This window comes from Mus caroli, unplaced genomic scaffold, assembly GCF_978045245.1.
Source record: "Mus caroli unplaced genomic scaffold, Mus_caroli_1 scaffold_14, whole genome shotgun sequence".
NCBI lineage: Eukaryota > Metazoa > Chordata > Mammalia > Rodentia > Muridae > Mus > Mus caroli.
Window position 1 is genome coordinate 35341291 of NW_028227269.1, and position 19148 is coordinate 35360438.

General features: G+C 35.8%; 1 protein-coding gene across 1 annotated transcript in view; it reads left to right on the forward strand.

Annotated features, from left to right (window-relative positions):
• Positions 1 to 1300: 1300 nt before the first annotated feature.
• The window catches only part of Agmo (alkylglycerol monooxygenase), a 366048-nt gene continuing 348200 nt past the window's right edge, over positions 1301 to 19148 (forward strand). The window contains exons 1-3 of the mRNA XM_021178991.3: positions 1301 to 1750; positions 3302 to 3432; positions 11340 to 11491. Of these exons, the coding sequence (XP_021034650.1) occupies positions 1625 to 1750; positions 3302 to 3432; positions 11340 to 11491 (409 nt within the window). The 5' untranslated portion in view covers positions 1301 to 1624. The remainder of the gene's footprint in view (positions 1751 to 3301; positions 3433 to 11339; positions 11492 to 19148) is intronic.

Consider the following 19148-nt stretch of genomic DNA (forward strand, 5'->3'; position numbering starts at 1 on the left):
CCCTGAAACTCCCACAATTGAGAACAGAGATGACAACTACCCAAATGATCTCTACGTTATTTGCAATGATGGGTAAGTATCTATGGCAGATCCTTCCTTAGGCACTTAAAACAGCATAGGTAGCCTATCTTTATGTTCTACCTTTTTGGAATAAATGATATGCAGCTTGAGTTAGGTTTTGATGTAATTGTTACCTCCTCATGCAGAGAGGATTGTGTTGCACCAGGAAACTTTCCTACAAATTATATTGCATTTAAATATATTGACTCTAAGTTGCCTGGCATCAGGCTTCTCTGACAAAGAGAAGTCTGACGAAGCTAATCTGAACCCATTTCCTATTCTCATCACTTCATAGTTCATCTCCTTGCCCAACACCTGCAGAAGCATCCTCAGATTTTGCTGATAAAGACTCACAATGAGTCTGGATGGTACTATCTCATGATATGGGTCTCAGATTTAGTTAAGAAGCAAAGCAAGAAGAAGCCAGCTTAATTTCAGGATTCTTGATTTTTTCTCTGCATCCTGACTGTAAACAAAATATTACCATCCGTTTTATATTTGCCCAACCATGGCTGTGTCTCCAGGATGGGCTGTACTTTAAACTGTGATCCAAAGTCAATCCATATTCTTTCCTTACATTGCTGTGTCAGGTGCTTTGTTACAGCAACAAGAAAAGTGATGTCAGATTTCACACAACACTCCTTTCAATATAACCATAATATCTCATAGTAATCATATCGACTAAAGTTCACTATGACTAATTTCAGACTATTCACAAAAGGACCACACATTCCCTGCCATTGCAATCAAGTGCCTTCTAGTCCTCCAAAAGAGTTCAGTGGCTTTAACTCATTTTGTAAGCCACAGGGGAGGTCTCATGACAATCCCTGGACAGTTTCTTAGGGAGTCCCAATAAGGACAAAAAGCATAGAGAACTGTAAGTTTCCACTGAACAGCTAGATTATGCAATAAACCGAGTGACTCTGAACTGGTTTGCAGAATGTCCAGACGTTCAGTTGCTGAGTAGAAATGCATAGAGGGTAAGAAACCAAGCTCTACTGCGGAGAGGCAACTAATTATTACATAGACTGCCCATTGCTTCTCAGATAGGATTCTGTGAAGAAACAACAAATTCAAAGGCATTGTGCCTTTTAGAGAAAATGTCATTTTGCTCATGTGATCTGACTTTTGGACTTCTACCACTTTATCAGAGTGAACTTTCCCTTGTTCAAAAACTGGCTTGTTTGCTGGGTTACCTCTTTCATTTTCAAAGGCACAGTTACGTAAGCTTTATTTGTTTTTCTCTACTTCTCGTTTCAGTTGTTGATTAGTTACTTAAGCAGCAGGCAAACTGCATTGTTTGCTTGTTTCTGTAGTCTTCCTTGTTCCCCCACTTCCTCTTCCTGGGGAATCGTCCACTGAACTGTGAACCTAGTCTTGCTGCTAGTGTTCTGTGCCTTTGCCCACAAACTCTGCTGTTGGCTGAGGTCTCGGTGGGTCTTTGTTCTCAACTCTTCTCTGACAAGGCTCGCTCTGTGCTACACTGTTCCTTTTCTTTGTTCAGTCTTGCACTTCTGCCACAGAACCACAAATATCTCCAGCTGGAAATCAGACAGGAACAGAAATGAGGAGCCCAGGAGCCCAAGACAATGTTTCAGTTTCTCAGGGTATGCGAGCGATGTTTTACATGGTGGAGCCCAGTGAAACTGCCTTCCAAACTGTTGAAGAGGTGCCTGATTACGTAAAAAAGGTGAGACTGTCTTGGAAGAGGCTTTCTTGCTCTTTTATTACTATATAAACTCAACATATCCCTAAGATTTGTTCAATTTTCTACTTCAAATTATTACAGCCTCATAAAAATCCAATTTCTTACAGTCATAAAACAAAAGTACAATTTTTCAAGTGAATTAAACTTCGGTACAATATCTACATCTTTGCTTGCAAATCCCCTATACGTCACTCTAGAATATAGGAAGAAATTCAAAGTTTTTGAACATGGTGGTATTTCAAATTTAGCTATTAGAAAGAAATGTTGAATAGTTATACTACATCAGTAAACATTGTAACAAATTTGTTTGAAAATGTTTAGCTTTTCTACTACCTCCAGGAAGGCATTTCCTCTTTAATTTGGAGGAGTAGTTCTGCAGAATAAAGGGTATGCAGTCTGGCTCAGTAAAACTCCAACTTCCGAAGTTTGAACTTGAATCATTTTTTTTTTCTCCTATCGTTTTAAGCCATTGAGGTCTTTTTCACTTCTGTTGCTTGGCCATGATTGGAAGTGGAAATATCCAGAATTAGAGCCTGAGCAATAATGTTCCCCACCCTGTCAAAGTTGTTTCTACAACACTTACTAGTTCAGACCAGAAATAGGGAAACTATGACATCATGGAGCAAGTCTTGAAAGCTCAGTTAGAAAACTTCCACCTCATTATTAGGGTTCACATGATTGAAGCTCATAATGATTTTGAGATTTGATATTGCCATTTTGTTTATTGAAGAAAGATGCACCAATCCTGTCTTCAAAAATTATTCTTATTTAGAATTGTATTATTTAAAAATATATAATATATTATATATCATATATGGTATAAGATATATAAGATATGTGATATATAATATTATATATAAGATGATATAAGGCATAAGATATAAGATAAGATAATATATAATGTATGATATATAACATATAATATTAATGTTAAATTATTTAGATTTTAGCCTTAAACCTAATCAGTGATTGATAGTTGCATACTCATTATTATAAAACCACAAGAATCAAAGCTGAAAGAATGAAAATTTGGTGCCGATACAATTTTAGGAAATTACATTTGCTAAGAGTCTCAGATGTTGTTTCTACCGCTTTCATGTCATATTCGGAAGTAGTTCTAGACTGTCTCATTTGTAAAAAAGTCTAATTGAAAGTATTTTGAAGGGATTCTCCTAGAGTGACTCTAACTTGTTCAGGGTCAAAAGATAGGTTTTTACGTGATTAAATAATTTTAAATATATTTTCTTGAACTTGGAGCATTTCTGTCCTAATTTTACTTATTTTCCTGACATAATAGTGAAATTTCTACTTATGCATTTATTTCATTTACAAATTACATGATACGGACAAATCTTTAGAATATGTTTAAAATGCGTAAATTTTCTTTCTCATTGGCATGGAAATAACCCAGTAGTATAAATATTGGTACCCTGGAAAGGTGTAGCCTTCCCAGATATCAGAGAACTGATCAGAAAATTTAGAGGACTTGATATAAATCAGAATAGCATCTCTTCTATGTAATCTCCTTTCTAGGCGACTCCGTTTTTCATCTTCTTGATTCTGCTTGAACTAGTCATCAGCTGGATTCTCAAAGGGAAACCATCAGGTCGTTTGGATGATGCTCTCACATCTATATCAGCTGGTGTTGTGTCTAGGCTTCCAAGGTGAGTCGCATCGTATAGAATAGAAGGTAAAGAAATCCAAGTCTTTTCCAGTGTAAAGCAGAGGGAATATCAAATGAATATTTTACATATCTCCCTATAAATTTCTAAAAGTTCAGGACCTATTATTATTCAAACTTATCTTTCTTTTTTTCAGCATTTAATTTTCACTTTTAATTTTTAATAGAGAATGCTCAACATCCCTAGTGTTAATTTCTGAGTTTCCTTTGTATCTTTATATATATATATATATATATGTGTGTGTGTGTGTGTGTGTGTGTGTGTGTGTGTGTGTGTGTAGGCATATATATATGTGTGTATATATATATGTATATATATGTGTGTATGTATGCATATATATATTAACCAAAGTGACTATTTTACCTGCCTTACAGGAGACCTTGCTCTGAGTTTTTTACAGGTTCTTGCTTGAAATTAAGCTTTGTTCCAGACAAATTTCCACAAATATTTCTCTAGGAATCAGATATTTTTCAATGTATAATATATGATCAATTACCATTAGTACCCAAATGTTTGTATTAGAGGAAGCAGGGGGAAGTTATTCCCTACTTCTGTATTTTCCTGGCCTTGGAGTAAAATTCTGTGCACAAGAGGTTTAGCTTCTTTTTTGTTGTCTATCCTTTCGTCATCATTATCCTGTCATGACAAATCCCTGAGGAATACTCTGTTGGATTTGGAAAGCTATCAATGTGGCTGCCTCCAGTCCCTTTGTAGTACTATGAATAGGCATAACTTCAGGAAAGCTCATCTGTTTCCTAAACCAGAGTTGGGCACCTGTGGTCGGTGCCTTGACTCTTGTGCTCATTCCAGACACATAACAATATTAGGTAGGGTTGAAGGTTCTTCTCTTTGTGTCAGCAAACCCCAAATTTCATGGGCCCTGAAATCAAGAGTTTTGCTCATATCAGTGTTTTAGTTCAAACTCCAGAAATGATGTCTGGTACAAAACAAATGCTCTAAAATAATATTTATACAGTGTTATGTTAATGATAAAAGTGGACAAATATAAGTCAAACAAACACTAAATGACCTATGTTATAAAGTGAATTGAGTGGTATAGGCAGCAAGCCCACCAGGCAGACAGAAGGAACCTTCAGTGTATCAGGATTAACCAAAGAATCAGAGCTAAGAGCAAAGTCCCCAAGGGAATTGAGCTTTGAGCTGGGGAAGAGCGTGCTCAAACCTGCTTCCCAACCCTGCTTCTTTTTACTGTTTGTGGAACTTCTGAATAGAGCTCATCACTTTGGAATGTTTCTTGGAACCATACAGTGGGAAATCAAGACGGCCTAAAAAATGACATTTAGCATGAAATATATCTGAGAAAAGGTACATTAACCGGTTATAAATCATAACATGTTTGGGTAGATAATAAACCTTAAAAATACACGTCAACGTGTTACTTTGAGTAAACTGGGTCATTAGGTTTATAGTCATAAAATAATGAGCTGAGTAACCACAGATGTGGCTACAAACTACAATCAGAATCAGTGGAAGGTAATTCCTCTGAATAAGACCCAGATTGCCTAAAATAACAATTCAGTTTATCAATCAATTCTTCAATCATGTGGATTCATGTGTCAGAAACGAACATGAACTCCCTTCCTGGATATATACACTCTTAGGATTTGAAGATTTAGATATAGATTTCTTTATTGAAGATAATACAGTTGTTTTCTGTAGCTCATTTTGACAATGTAATGTACTAAGAGTTCTTGGAAATCAGTTGATTTTTCAGCTGTGAAAATCATTTAATAACTAGAAAGTGCTGTATGTGCAGGTGCAATTATGCGTCATGAATTTCAGTGACTTGGAATGGGACATTTTGTATTTATTGTTTTGTTTTTCAAGAATTTCGAGAGATATCCTATTGAATTAATCCTTCATCTTTTGGCTTTCTTTTAAACTTTTAAAGTCTAATTTGGCTATAAGTAAAGTTACGCTATCTCCTTCTACCATTTAACTCTTGGAAACATTCACTTTGCTACAGTATTTCTTCTCAGCAATATGAATTACAAAGCTAATAAGTTAGAACAAACAAGAAAAACTCCAAGTATCCTTCTTAACAAATCATACGTCAAAAAGTAGAGACACACATATACACACTTGATATGAGATATCAAGGAAAGGGTGGTGAGAAGTGAGAAGGGTTTCCTGTGAGGCAAGAGCAGGGAAGGAGGTAAAGAGAGAGCGAGAGAGCGAGAGTGAGAGTGAGAGAGAAAGAGAGAGGAAGAGAGAGGAAGAGACAGACAGACAGACACACACACACACACACACACACACACACACACACACAGTTTTAGAAAGAAGCAAACATTCAAAACATCAACACAAGCCAGTTCTTTTTTTGTTTGTTTTGTTTTGTTTTGTTTTGTTTTGTTTTGTTTTGTTTTGTTTTGTTTTGTTTTGTTTTGTTTTGTTTTGTTTTTCGACACAGGGTTTCTCAGGTATAGCCCTGGCTGTCCTTGAACTCACTTTGTAGACCAGGCTGGCCTCGAACTCAAAAATCCGCCTGCCTCTGCCTCCTGAGTGCTGGGATTAAAGGCATACGTCACCAACAAGTCAGTTCTTCAGGAATACAAGGTAAAATTCCTTGCAAAACTCTTCTGAAATGTCTAAACCTGGTTCTCTTTGAAGGAAGGTACAATGTTATTAACTTGAATTTATACAGTGTTTTCTGCAGCTATATTTTTACTTAGAATAGAAAATAGGTATTTTATTCTTTATAGGTATTAAAATGAGTTCTAAATTTTAAAACAATGGCAATTTAAATGTTTCTCAGTTTTCAACATCCCATCAAAGAAAATAACCTAGAACTTACACTTAAATGTATTTTCTTTTATTTCACTGTTTTACATGAAAATATGAAAAGAAAAGTAAATCCAATTCTCTAAATTAACTCAACTCATTTTCCTTACAGAAAATAAAAAAGAAAGGAAGAAAAAAAAAACATTGAAAAGTAACTTGACATCAATTTCTAGTAATATTTCACTTGAAGTTGTAGCATTCAAATGATTCTGTGTGCAAATCATAAGCAGCTGAGGGTTAGATTAACATGGCATGGGTCCTTGCCTCTCCAAGGAATGCAATTCATTTTTTTCTACTAGCAGCAAGGACTTGCCCTATCCTTAAAGTATGTAATAGCAAGGAAAACAGTACTATCCTATTAGCTAATCCACTACTGGAGAACTGTTCCTCAGATAATAGTTCTAAATAGCTTCAAACAAAATAAGAGAGAAGAGTGAACACCTCTTTCCAGTCCTGCATTCTTGCCATAGAAATACTGGCAACTGACTTTAAGAAAAAATAATTTTATTTGACCAGCCCAATGTCATGATTGCATACAATTTGAATTCTCTGGAAAAGTAATAGCTTCCTCACCATATCCACAGGAAAGATATGTGCTACACCTTTAATATCTTTAGGTAATGGAAAATATTAACCATAGACAGGACTTTATCTTATTTACAAGCCTGTTGGGCAGGTCTTCATCCATAATAAAAGTCCACCTGCCTCACACCAGATTCTGGACCATCCTGAATTTATTTGCTCTTTTGAAACACAGTAGGCAGCCTCCTAACCAGAATACAGAACTGGAGTTGTAAAAGGATTTTTCTACTGATCATAACTAATAATAAGTATCTTATAGATGAATTGCTTTTCTGCAAATTATGTATGTGTGTATATGTGTGTATATATATATATATGTATACACACACACACACACACACACACACACATATATATATATATATATAATTAAACTTTTTTCAATGAAATGTGTGCCAAATCTATTTTTAAAAGCACAATTTGCAAAATATTGCACTACTGACTCACATGTTAATGAGCGGGAAACCCCACTTTCCCCTCCACTAGCTTAAGCAGAATTGAATTTCCAATCCTTCATCAGAAACCCAAGATCTCAACTTGTTACTTCCTCCCAGAGTTACTGTTTCCATAAACTGCATCCTCCCCAGAGAAACTTTATTCCTGATAAAAATATATATAGTATGTTTGTTTTTTAGGGCTTCATTTATTCTGTTGAAAGAGCAGATTATAAATCAAATTGCACCAGGTTTAGAGATAATTTAGGTAGGTAGATTTTTCAAATTGAGGACACTCTACTCTTAATACTTATGGGTCATGGCCAGCTTCTACTATGCCACTGGTTTCATAATGTTCAAGCATACGTATGCAGAATTTTACTGGCTATGGATTCAGTGGAATTTTCCATTCCCGACCAAAACAGTTCAGTTTTTAAAAAATTAAAAGGAGGAAATTAAACTCTGTTAAAATATTTTCAAGTCCTTAGGGTGGAGCTGTAGAATAAAGAAAATCTGTCACTGCTGTGACACTACTTTTTTTTTTTTAAAAAAAAAACTGAGTACCACTCCATGGGTTCCCAGGCAGGGTTTACACACTTGTCAGTACAGTTTCATATTTTCTTGTAAAGAATATAACAAATGCACTCATGGCTTAATGGATGTTTTAAAGAAATGAGGTAATCATTTTATAAATGTTGTGCAATTTTGCAGTCAGAAGTAGCAAAATGGTTGTGTCTGTCTATGGAAAGTAGTAGTAGGTTGAATCATTTCTCTTCTTATTGCTGAGACATTGAAAAGACAATATTCCACTAGATGGAGCAAAAGTGGCAGGAGCTCTTCAGACAGACAGCTCAAGTTCTGAGGTGACTTATCAAAGGTTTGGAAAGAAATATATAGTTAATTTCTCAGAAAAAAATAGGTCTATCACTCAAATATATTTTAAGAACAAATAGTATATATATTTATATATTTACATTTGCGTGTGTGCCCTCACATGCACACATGCACGTATGCACACACATGCATGTGCACACTGGTGTTTCACAATGTACCTGTAGAGGTTGAAGGGCAGCCTTTGCCAGTTGCTTCTCTCTTTCCATCCCCCACCAATTTTATCATGTACTTCTAACCTTAGAAAGCCACTGTTTTAGTAGTGTTCATGAAAAAAATTGACTTGTAAAAAAAAAAAAGCCTTTGATGAAGAAAGGTGACATTCACTGTGCAGCAGGTCCTCATGTCTCTTGGTACTCAGATCATTTTCTTTTTCTCATATGCATATTCCACATGTAAAGGATGAATATGTTTAAGTAAGACCTTGTGTTTCTAACCTTTCAACTCCATGTGATCAAGAGAGGCCCTTTCATCTATATATACAAATTTGTATGTCTGTTCCCACTGAATGGGGTTTAGAAAGCTCAAGTTAAAATTCCAGAATGCAGAGGCATATGCTAAATCTTTAGGGATGGGGACAGAGGAACTGGAAACAGAAATCGGGAGGAGGTTTCCTTTATGCTTCTGGGTCTGTTGGGAACCATTTTGCAAATGTAGGTGCTATTTCCTGCTATCAAGGGCTTTCCAGAATCTGATAATCATTTCCCAACTTTATCACCTGAGCAAATTGTTTCAGATGTAGGCATTGAGTGGCTGTTCTTTCACATGTATAACGGAAGAGGATCATGTTCATCTTGTAGATAGAAAGCAACAAATACCAAATACAACTCCTATAGCATTATCACTCTGTTTGCCTTGGAGAAATGTAAGCCTCTTGCTAAAGTGAGAAAATGGGAAAGGGCTGCCACTATGTATCAGGCATATTTTAGCTTGATTTGTGCCAACCCTAATAACTCACTTGACAGAGTGATACATTAGATGTTTGTTCAGAACCTGACGCCTGTACAGGAAATAAGCAGCACTTGATTTCAGCCAGCAGGCTCTCTAGGTTTCACAAACCAGTTTTACAGAGGCCCTCTTTGATTGAGGTCTTGGCATCTTGATCTTGTTTTACTTGTCCCTGGCAAGGAAGACAAGAAAAGCCTTAAGAAGATCAGGTGATTATGGTCCATGTTCAACAATATGCCCTTGGGCCCTCTGCTGTCCCTGAAACTAAATGAGCTCCCAGTATAAATCTATCCAGTGACTGATAAGTGTGTAGAGAAGTCTAAATTGATAATACATACCAAGACTTACCCAGCAATCTTTAGAGTATGGCAAGCTTTTGTTGAATTTTATTGGCTTTAATATTTTTGTTTCTAATTGCTTTAAGTAGTGATTTTCAACTTGAGACACATATGATCACTAGAAAACATTTAACAGCGTCCGTCAGGAGACATATTTGATTATCACAGCTGATACCAGGAGTGGTGCAGTTGAATTGAAAGAGAAGAAGGGTGTTTTTCTAGAGTGTAATTGGATGTAAGAAATATTTCCTTACAAGGAGTCATCTGGTCCAATGTGGCAGCAACTTCATGGTTAAAATCTCTCTGTTAGAGAAGTTAGCATTTTGGACCATTTAAAGAAAACAAACAAACAAACAAAACAAAACTGACTTTGATCATATCTTTAAGCCAAAAGGAATTCTTATACAATTGATACCGTTTTAATGGGAATTAGACACTGATTTTAAAATGTTATCTCATCGTGTAAGGCTTGTTCGGAAACAGTTTTCTACAAAAGGAATAATCCTGCCTAAGTTTCAAAAGCAGCATTCTTTAAATGCCCTGGTCTAAACATGTCCTTTACTGTCCAGGATGGCCACCTTTCAGGTAAACTTGTCTTAAACCCTCTTTTGAAAATTACACTTGATCATTGTTTAGAAGGCAGGTCCTGTACTTCCCATTCTTCATGTTTCTGAAATACTGTAGAAATGCCTGGACCCTGGCATCTTGCCAGTGTGGAAGGAACTCCGTATGCACATGCAGATACACCAGAATGATTGGGGTTGGTATATGATCCACGATTTGATGTCCAATATAGACTAGGAAGTAAACTTAATCAAATGAATAAAAGTGCTTAATAGTTTTTTAAACTTTATCACAGATAATTCATGAAATATAGTACATAAAATCAAGTAAATATTTATGGTTTTGAAATTTTGAAATGAAAATTTTACATGGTCAAATAGGCAGGAATACAGAGTTTTGTTTCTAGATTTCAAAATAAATATGTTTTATTACTGTTTTTATTTTTGTATATTGTGTGTTTATATGCTTGTAACATAAATGTCTGCATGGTGCCTGCAGAGGCCAGAAGAAGGTATCAGATTTCCAGAAGTTGGAATATTGCAGGAGGTTATGTCACTTAATGTAAGTGCTGTGAACTGAATTTAAGACCTGTGGAAGAACAATGAGTGTTCTGAACTGAACAATCTCTCTAGCTTTGTTTCTTTTTTTAAAAAAAGTTGTTCATTTTAAGTAGATTTATATGTCTCGCTTCTGGTAGAAAACTATTTCCTACTATTCCAAAAGCTCTAGGTTATGCTTCTCTTACATGTGTGCCTAAAGTATAACATCATAGTACCAGTATAGTGTGTTCAAGAGGGATAAGAAATAAGGGTGTGGAGGAAAGAGCAGAAGGAGTCCCTTTTGTAAATACACATTTTATGAACAATCCTATTTAATGACAACAAGTTGTTCTCAGGCTCCTTAGGAAATATTCCATATAGTTTCAACATTTCAGTCTTCAATTATAATTCATCCTTGCTATGTTCTTCATTACAATTCAAAATGACAGTAACAGGAATTAAGGAGCAGTTTAGTAAGATTTATTATGTATGATATGTTCCATAAAATCTGTTTTAAGAGACACACACAAAAAAAAATCTCTTAAGTTCCATAAAGTTTAGAGTGCAAGTAACTGATATCCAGATGAGTATCAAACAAAAGAACATACCAGGGGAACAGCTGATGGTCTGATAGGGAGACCAGGCAGATCAGGAAGAAGCACAGTGGAGTGTTGACATGTTCCCTTGCTATATATGAGTGTATTCATACTAAACATCACCTTGGCTGTTATATTGCAATAATGGATATACAAAATGCTATAATTATCCTTTTTCAATTTATTTTCCAGTCTGTTCTTCAGGAGCCTTGAAGTGACCAGTTATATTTATATCTGGGAAAACTACAGACTTTTGGAATTGCCTTGGGATTCTGCATGGACATGGTATTTAACTTTCTTAGGAGTTGACTTTGGCTACTACTGGTTCCACCGCATGGCTCATGGTGAGTTACAAATGATGCAATTTGTCAATGATGATGAAGTGTGTTTAGTAAATAAGAAGAACTTGCTAAATATTCATGGAATGAATAAACAAACCAATAAAATAATATGCCTTGTGGCATGTAAAATGCTAATGAAGATTTACTTCAAATTTTCAGCACAAATCAAATGTAACCACTATAAATAAAATTATTGCAGGTAACTTTTTCATGATTATAATTGTATTCCCCTTACAAAATGATAGCTTTAGCATTGTCTCTTATTGGTTTTCCATCTATTGTTAAACTGTAGGCAATTATGTACAATATCAAACTTCACATCCCAATCATCACAGGTCATTCTGGAGCATTCTGAAGCAGTATAAAATTCTAGGGAACATCTGCCATTATAGTCAGCAGGAATCAATTTCTTGGCAGTGCCTCCACATTACAAATGAAAATGCAATCAGCCAAGCATTGACCATTCTGCACTTGAGTGTTCCCATAGTTTCCCAAGATTTCTCATCTCATACAAAGCCTTCTCTCTGTGCTGGTTCACTGAATTTGCATTAGGGATTCATAACTGCACCTTCCAAAGAAATGTTTTGTTATGAGACAAAGGAAGAAATGGAAAAATTGGAAAGGGTTGGGTCTGTACTTCTGTAAAGATGGGTGAGCCTTAAGCATTATGGAGGTAATCAGAGTGTTCCTTATACCATATATATATATATATATATATATATATATATATATATATATATATATATATATATATATATATATATACAAGGATACATGCCAAAATCCTGAAGCCAAGTGCAGAAAGATGCTAGGATTGAAACACTGGCCAGTGAGGTACACCAGCAAAGAGTTCAGAGGCTGTTTAGGTTGAGGGAACAGGAGGAAAGGAAGAAGGGAAGGAAGGAAGGAAGGAAGGAAGGAAGGAAGGAAGGAAGGAAGGAAGGAAAATAAAGAACCTGGGATAATCTTAAACAGTTGGTGGGAAATGGAAAGATAAGACATGAGATCAGGGTTAATAATTGTGAAATGTAGCAGTTCAGTGGACCATTCATACTTTCTTAGCCAAGATGATGGAAGGAGGAGGAATGTGGCCCCTTGCTATGCTTACAGCTACTGAAAAAGAATATACTATATATTACATATTTGTATGTACACATACAGAGAAATATATGGTCATATATATACACATTTCAAATTCATACATTTAACCAAGGTATAAATGTTAATTCTTTGGAACAATCTGAAGAAAATATGCAAGCTTAAAATTATATATATATATATATATATATATATATATATATATATATATATATACAGTGGGAAGAGCCAATGTCTCTGAAAATAATTAGTCCCTGGTATCACTTCCTTATACTATATATATATATATATATATATATATATACACAAGGATACTACTAAATCAAACATGATTAAAGATAAAAATGTGGTAAACTATTTGTAGTTTAATGCAAAGCATTAGTGTTCCTCATAGAATGAGCATTCTGGTGATTTATCTCATATTTTGGGTATTAAGCACTACTGTCAAAAGACTTTGAGTCATTCAATTTAAGAAACTTTCTAATATCACACAGTTCTATTAGATGTTCTAGTTTGTGAAATCTGAAAAATTACTTAGTTTGTGAAGTTGAAAAATCCCCAAATATTACCAAATATAAAAATTTAAAATATATTTCTTATGAATACCCTTAATTAATAGTGATAAAATTTTCAAAAAATCATCATAATATGAATCACTTGAAAATATGCTTCATATTAGAAAAATTTGAGTTGAATCCAGTGGAAGAGGCAGGCATAAAATAAATTGAAAGCCTTCTGGAAAAACGTTCAAAACCCTCAGGGTATGGAGCCTAATCACAAGTTCAAAGACTTGTGGTTTGTAATGGAAAGCTAGTAGGAAAAAATAAATTATGTAGTTAAATATGCCAGTCCTCAATGTGATAGCTGATTTGAAAGTTTATGCACAACAGTAACAAAAAATCTTAAAATAGTTTTAGGGTATCTAGAAATATACATCAATTAGAAAATCTTACAAGACAAAAACTTGCAATTCCAATCCCAGTAATTATTTAGATTAATTTAACTCAAAAAAGATTTCAACAATTTTAAAATTCAAATGCCATCTTCTCATACAGAAAGCAAAAGTAAAATGTTTAATGTGTAGTTATTTTCCTTTCACGATTTTCTGTAAAAATGAATGATAATATATTCCATGTGTATTAACATGTTATATAGGAGGAAACAAGCCTAATGGAATTGCAACTTTGTTGCCATTTCCTTAGTAAGCCTAATGGATGCTCTGCTCCCTGCTTTGCATGGTTGCCCTTTGCTTGTCTCTCCGGTAGGTAGCATTGTCTTCTGTTTAGGTGACTGTGAACTTTTAGGGAAAAACATTCATTTTCAGTACATTACTTTTCTCTATTTCTGTGTCAGAAAGCATAGGTGGAAATTCAGAGTGTTAAAATCGAATAATTCTTAACTTAAAAGTATCTCTCTGCATATCTCTACTCCGTTAGGTAATGGCACCATGTTTATGCTTTATGTACTCCTTTAACTGTATGTCTAGTATAGCTGAAGAGGTACAGATCCTTCTTTGGCGTTCTGGCTGGTCCCCTGGTATACCAGGGATACAGTCTATGACATTTGATTGCCATATTCCTACCCATTAAACATGAAAAGACAGGGAAAGCTTTCACCACAAGGAGAAGCAGTGGAGAAATATCAAACACATCAAAGCACAGCAGAAAGAGTCATTAGTTGGAGGTGTTTATTGGGGGAGGAGGGTAGAAGCACAGGCATGCAGAAGACACACAGAGAAAAAGACTTTCAGTGGGTACTTGGCAATCCAAACATCCAGGCTCCTCTGGGGTCTGGAATTTTTAAATCTCTAAGGGATGTTACTATTTTAATTTTTGGGTAGGTCAGTTTAGAGAAATACAGTAAGGCTCACTCATCTCCTACTTTTATGTAACATGTCCTGATCAGGCTTGGCACTTGTTGAATCAGTCCATCAGCCTTGAGCCTGATGCTGGGAGACAAAGTTCTATAAGGCCTTTGCTTTAAGCTCTTAGGTCTACATTGGAGTGCCTCAAGAAGTCTATTAATTCCTAGTCACACATTAGCATATGGTAGCCTGAGATAGAGGATATAAGGGCCTGCCTGTCTGGGCTATGTGAAGAATTCTAGGCCAGTCTAGATTACATAAATAAAACTATATTAGAGATTAGTATTTGCTGCTTGAAAAACAGAAATAAATCTTCCATGGTGTTTGCAATTTATTATCTTATTGTGGGTGGCGGTTATATGGATATGTACCTTATATCTGCAAAGAAGGCTGGTTTCTTTAGACTGCATCTGAATTGGCCATTGTGTGTTGATAAAAGGAAATACTTTTCAGAAAGATGTTTTTGAGGAAAGAACCCGGTCACTTTAGGTTATCTCCTTGTAGATTAATTTGTAGTTTCATAAGATATAACCTTGGATGGTGGAATCATGTCCTCAGGGCCTTTCCTATCTCTACAGGGCACTAATCTCTTAACAACTGTTGTTTCTAAACTTTTCCTGCCTGGATCTTTAGGCTCACTCTCAGACCTTTCATGGCCAACCTTTATATATCACATTTTTTTCTGACATTGTTGACTTGAGTGACAGCCAAAAAAAAAAAAAGAAAAAAGAAAAAAAGCAGCCACCTTACAGCCTGACAGCTATTCTGTCTTGAGATTTTTCTCAACCTCACAAGTCAGTCCATTACTAGTGATTTCTGCCTCAGTCAATTCTCAGAACATAACAGAATATATGCCAAAATATAGTTCAGCTGATTTCTGATACAGTTTGAGAGTCCTGATTCTCTTCTGAAACCTAATTATCTGAGCCTCTCACCTGGTGTCCTGATCTCCCAGTCCCCATTGGAATGGCACACTAAGCCCTGCTTACAGAATAAGAATAGGGCTTTTCCTTTCATCACAACTCCAAACTTTGTCTCTGTAACTCCTTCCATGGGTGTTTTGTTCCATCCCATAATCAGCTTCCAAACGCTGACACCATTGCATACACTAGCAAGATTTTGCTGAAAGGACCTAGATATAGCTGTCTCTTGTGAGGATATGCCAGGGCCTAGCAAACACAGAAGTGGATGCTCACAGTCAGTTATTAGATGGATCACAGGGCCCCCAATGGAGGAGCTAGAGAAAGTACCCAAGGAGCTAAAGGGATCTGCAACCCTATAGGTGGAACAACAATATGAACTAACCAGTACCCCGGAGCTCTTGGCTCTAGCTGCATATGTATCAAAAGATGGCCTAGTCAGCCATCACTGGAAAGAGAGGCCCATTGGACTTGCAAACTTTATATGCCCCAGTACAGGGGAACGCCAGGGCCAAAAAGTGGGAGTGGGTGGGTAGGGGAGTGGGAGGGGAGGGTATGGGGGACTTTTGGGATAGCATTGGTAATGTAAATGAGGAAAATACCTAATAAAAATATTTTTTAAAAAAAGAGAATAGGGCTCTTCTAATGCTGCATTTCCATGTCTTCCACACTGCCCGCTCCAACCAGTTTATCACTGCAGCAGCCCCCATCCACAGTACCCTCTCCTGTGCTCATTACTTTCCTTGTTACTGTGATAAAGTGTTTGATATAAACTTAAGGAGGGGAAGATTTATTTATTTCTCAAAGCTTAACAGCATATGCCACATTGTTTATAAGCCATAGGACTTAAAAATTGTTTTCTTCTGTTACAAGGATCTCTAAAGCATTCATTCATTCTTCTATTCATTTTTCTCACAATTAATAAGATCATTTATATCACTCCTACTTTAGTTCACCACAAGGTACTTAAGGAAGCTTCTTTATACCACATATACTGGATTTTTCTGCTGTGGATTGTAGCAGCTAACAATCAACTATCATAATGTCAGAGAAAGTGTCAATCTATGTAGTGAATTCTAGAAATGAATTTTATGCCCTTCCAGAAATTCTATATCTCTTGTAAGTTTGGTTCTCTCTTACTTAACTTCAGGTAAAAATGACCACAAATTCCAGCAAACTAACCAAGTGCTGCTTCAGGACCTCATTACTTACTGCCTCTCCAGTGTATGCCTCAATTTCTCAAGAATCCTAGGACTCCCTCTCTCATAACGGTTTAGTTGCATGATCAAATGTCATCTTATACAAGGAGTACTCTTGAGACTTCTATAAAAATTCTCAACAACCATACCAAAGTCATTTTTAAGAGAGTTGAGGCAGAGTACACATTACAGAGTGGGGCAGGTTACCTTATTCCAACTGTAGATTTTTTTTTTTTTTTTTTTTTTGGTTTTTTCGAGACAGGGTTTCTCTGTATAGCCCTGGCTGTCCTGGAACTCACTTTGTAGACCAGGCTGGCCTCGAACTCAGAAATCCGCCTGCCTCTGCCTCCCAAGTGCTGGGACTAAAGGCGTGCGCCACCACCGCCCGGCTCAACTGTAGATTTTTATTTAGAGTGAATTTAGAACATATGATGCCTTTCAATAGTTTGAAAACTAATGACATCAATTTGCCATGGTGTAAAATTTATGTTACAACTGTCACACACATGATTTCATGAATCTATGTTTCTTGTGCTTTCATAAGGCTTTTAACTCATATATATCTTTAACTCAGTGTAGTCATAGGAAAATGAATCTTTCTGGTCCCACTGCATACTTATGGAGAGCAGAAATTTAACTGAGTGTGCTTTGGGTTTGCACTTATCTAATATGATAATGTCAGTCTCCTCCTAGATGTATACTACAATTATGGCAGGTTTCTCATTAGGAATTGTCTCCTTTCAAGTGAAAAATTACATAATTTAACTTTTTCTTTATTAGCTCAAACCCACCCAAGTTATATTTTTCTTACACTGTTTTGTGTTTAGAAGTCAGATATTTGAAAACATTTGAAAGATTTGGGGGTAAAGTCTGCTTTCATTAACATATTTCCCTGCTTTTTAAGTTTATTATTCACTTGTCAGAAATGCATTTCTAATTCACAGATTAAAATTCCTTTTCAGAATCCCCTGAAAATTACTTGAAAATAAGTTTTAAAAAGATTTGTTCTCTCATATTAACAAAAAAATTAGCTTTGTCTTTTAACCTCAAACATAGTATTCACTCCAAAATTTCATGCTATGTAGTAGACAATTGGAGATAGACCGCATATAGTTTTTTGCTTCTTCATAGCCTCACATAGTGATAACAGAAATTTCAGAACCAGCTCTAAACTTTCAGCTGCTTGGCACACTGTGGGAGGTACATGCTCTGTGAAGTTCTTACACTGCTAGTGAAACACGCACAAAGAGCAGATCTGACAAAGGCACGGATGATACTCAAGTGGTTGTTAAGTCAACAGGGATGTCACTCTGTAAGTACTCTAGCACACTAGTGGGGACCTTTCTCTTTCTTTAGGAGTTAGAGAACTTACTGGGAAACCAGTCCTAGACAGTCTTCAGTGATCTCCACCATGGTGATAATGTTGCATAGGAACTGATTCTAAGAAAGAGAATTTCACAGGCATCACACAGGCAAACGTGTAGGAAAGAGACACCGAAGAAGACAAGATGGTCTTTGAGGCAAGATGTTTGTGTGAAGGTGGTGATGGCTAAATCATATTAACAACAAAGATTTCAAATTTGAAAGTTTTTTTTAAATAAGCTGATATGGACAGGAATATATATTAACATAAATCAGAAATGTCTATGTAGGCAAATAGGTTTGCTTTTTAACTAAGTGTCATTAGGAACGCTGGGGAAAACATTAAATATAATTTGGTGAAGAAGAGACCCTGATGATGAAGAATAGTTAATGAGAATGGAGATAAATGAGGGCAGGCTTGATGTAAATGAAGGCAGGTCCATAGCTGAACAAGGAGTACCTTGGGCAACAGCACATATTATTTTCATATTAAGTGTCTGACATAATTTTAAGGCCTCTGTGATATTTCAGTATGTATAAAATCTAGAAATCTTCACCATAAGGAATCTACAGAGATCTATATGATAAACTTCCCCAATGCTTGTCAGTAAAAGTTTAACATTAACATCGACATACGATGGAAATTTATTCAATTGAATGTCACACATTATGAATTTATTTCCATTTATATATTTTCATGTTTTTTTATAATACAGTAAAAAATGAATTCAAAATTAAATGTAAAATGCGCAAGAAATGGTTATGGGCAACAATGTTACTTTGCCACTTTTAAATCTTAAAGAATGGCTGATGGGTTCCAGGTCTTCCTGCAGTCAGACACATTAACATTCAACGATTTGTTACTGTATTCAGATCAGAAATAATCCTGTATTTTATATATTGATATTGTGTTACTTTAGTGAAGATTTGCTATTAACTAACTTTCCTGGGTTCTTACTACATTTTTCTCAATGTTTCTCATACACTTTCATCTTTGATCTTAGAAAACAAGGTCATCTTTATCAAAATTATTAGCAGGTTCTCAAGCTGGAGCAGAGTTAAGGCACTTGCTCACCCATCACAGCTGATGTACCAAAGTCTGAATATAAAATCGGCCCCCAATGGAGGAGCTAGAGAAATTACCCAAGGAGCTAAAGGGAACTGCAACCCTATCGGTGGAACAACAATATGAACTAACCAGTACCCCGGAGCTCTTG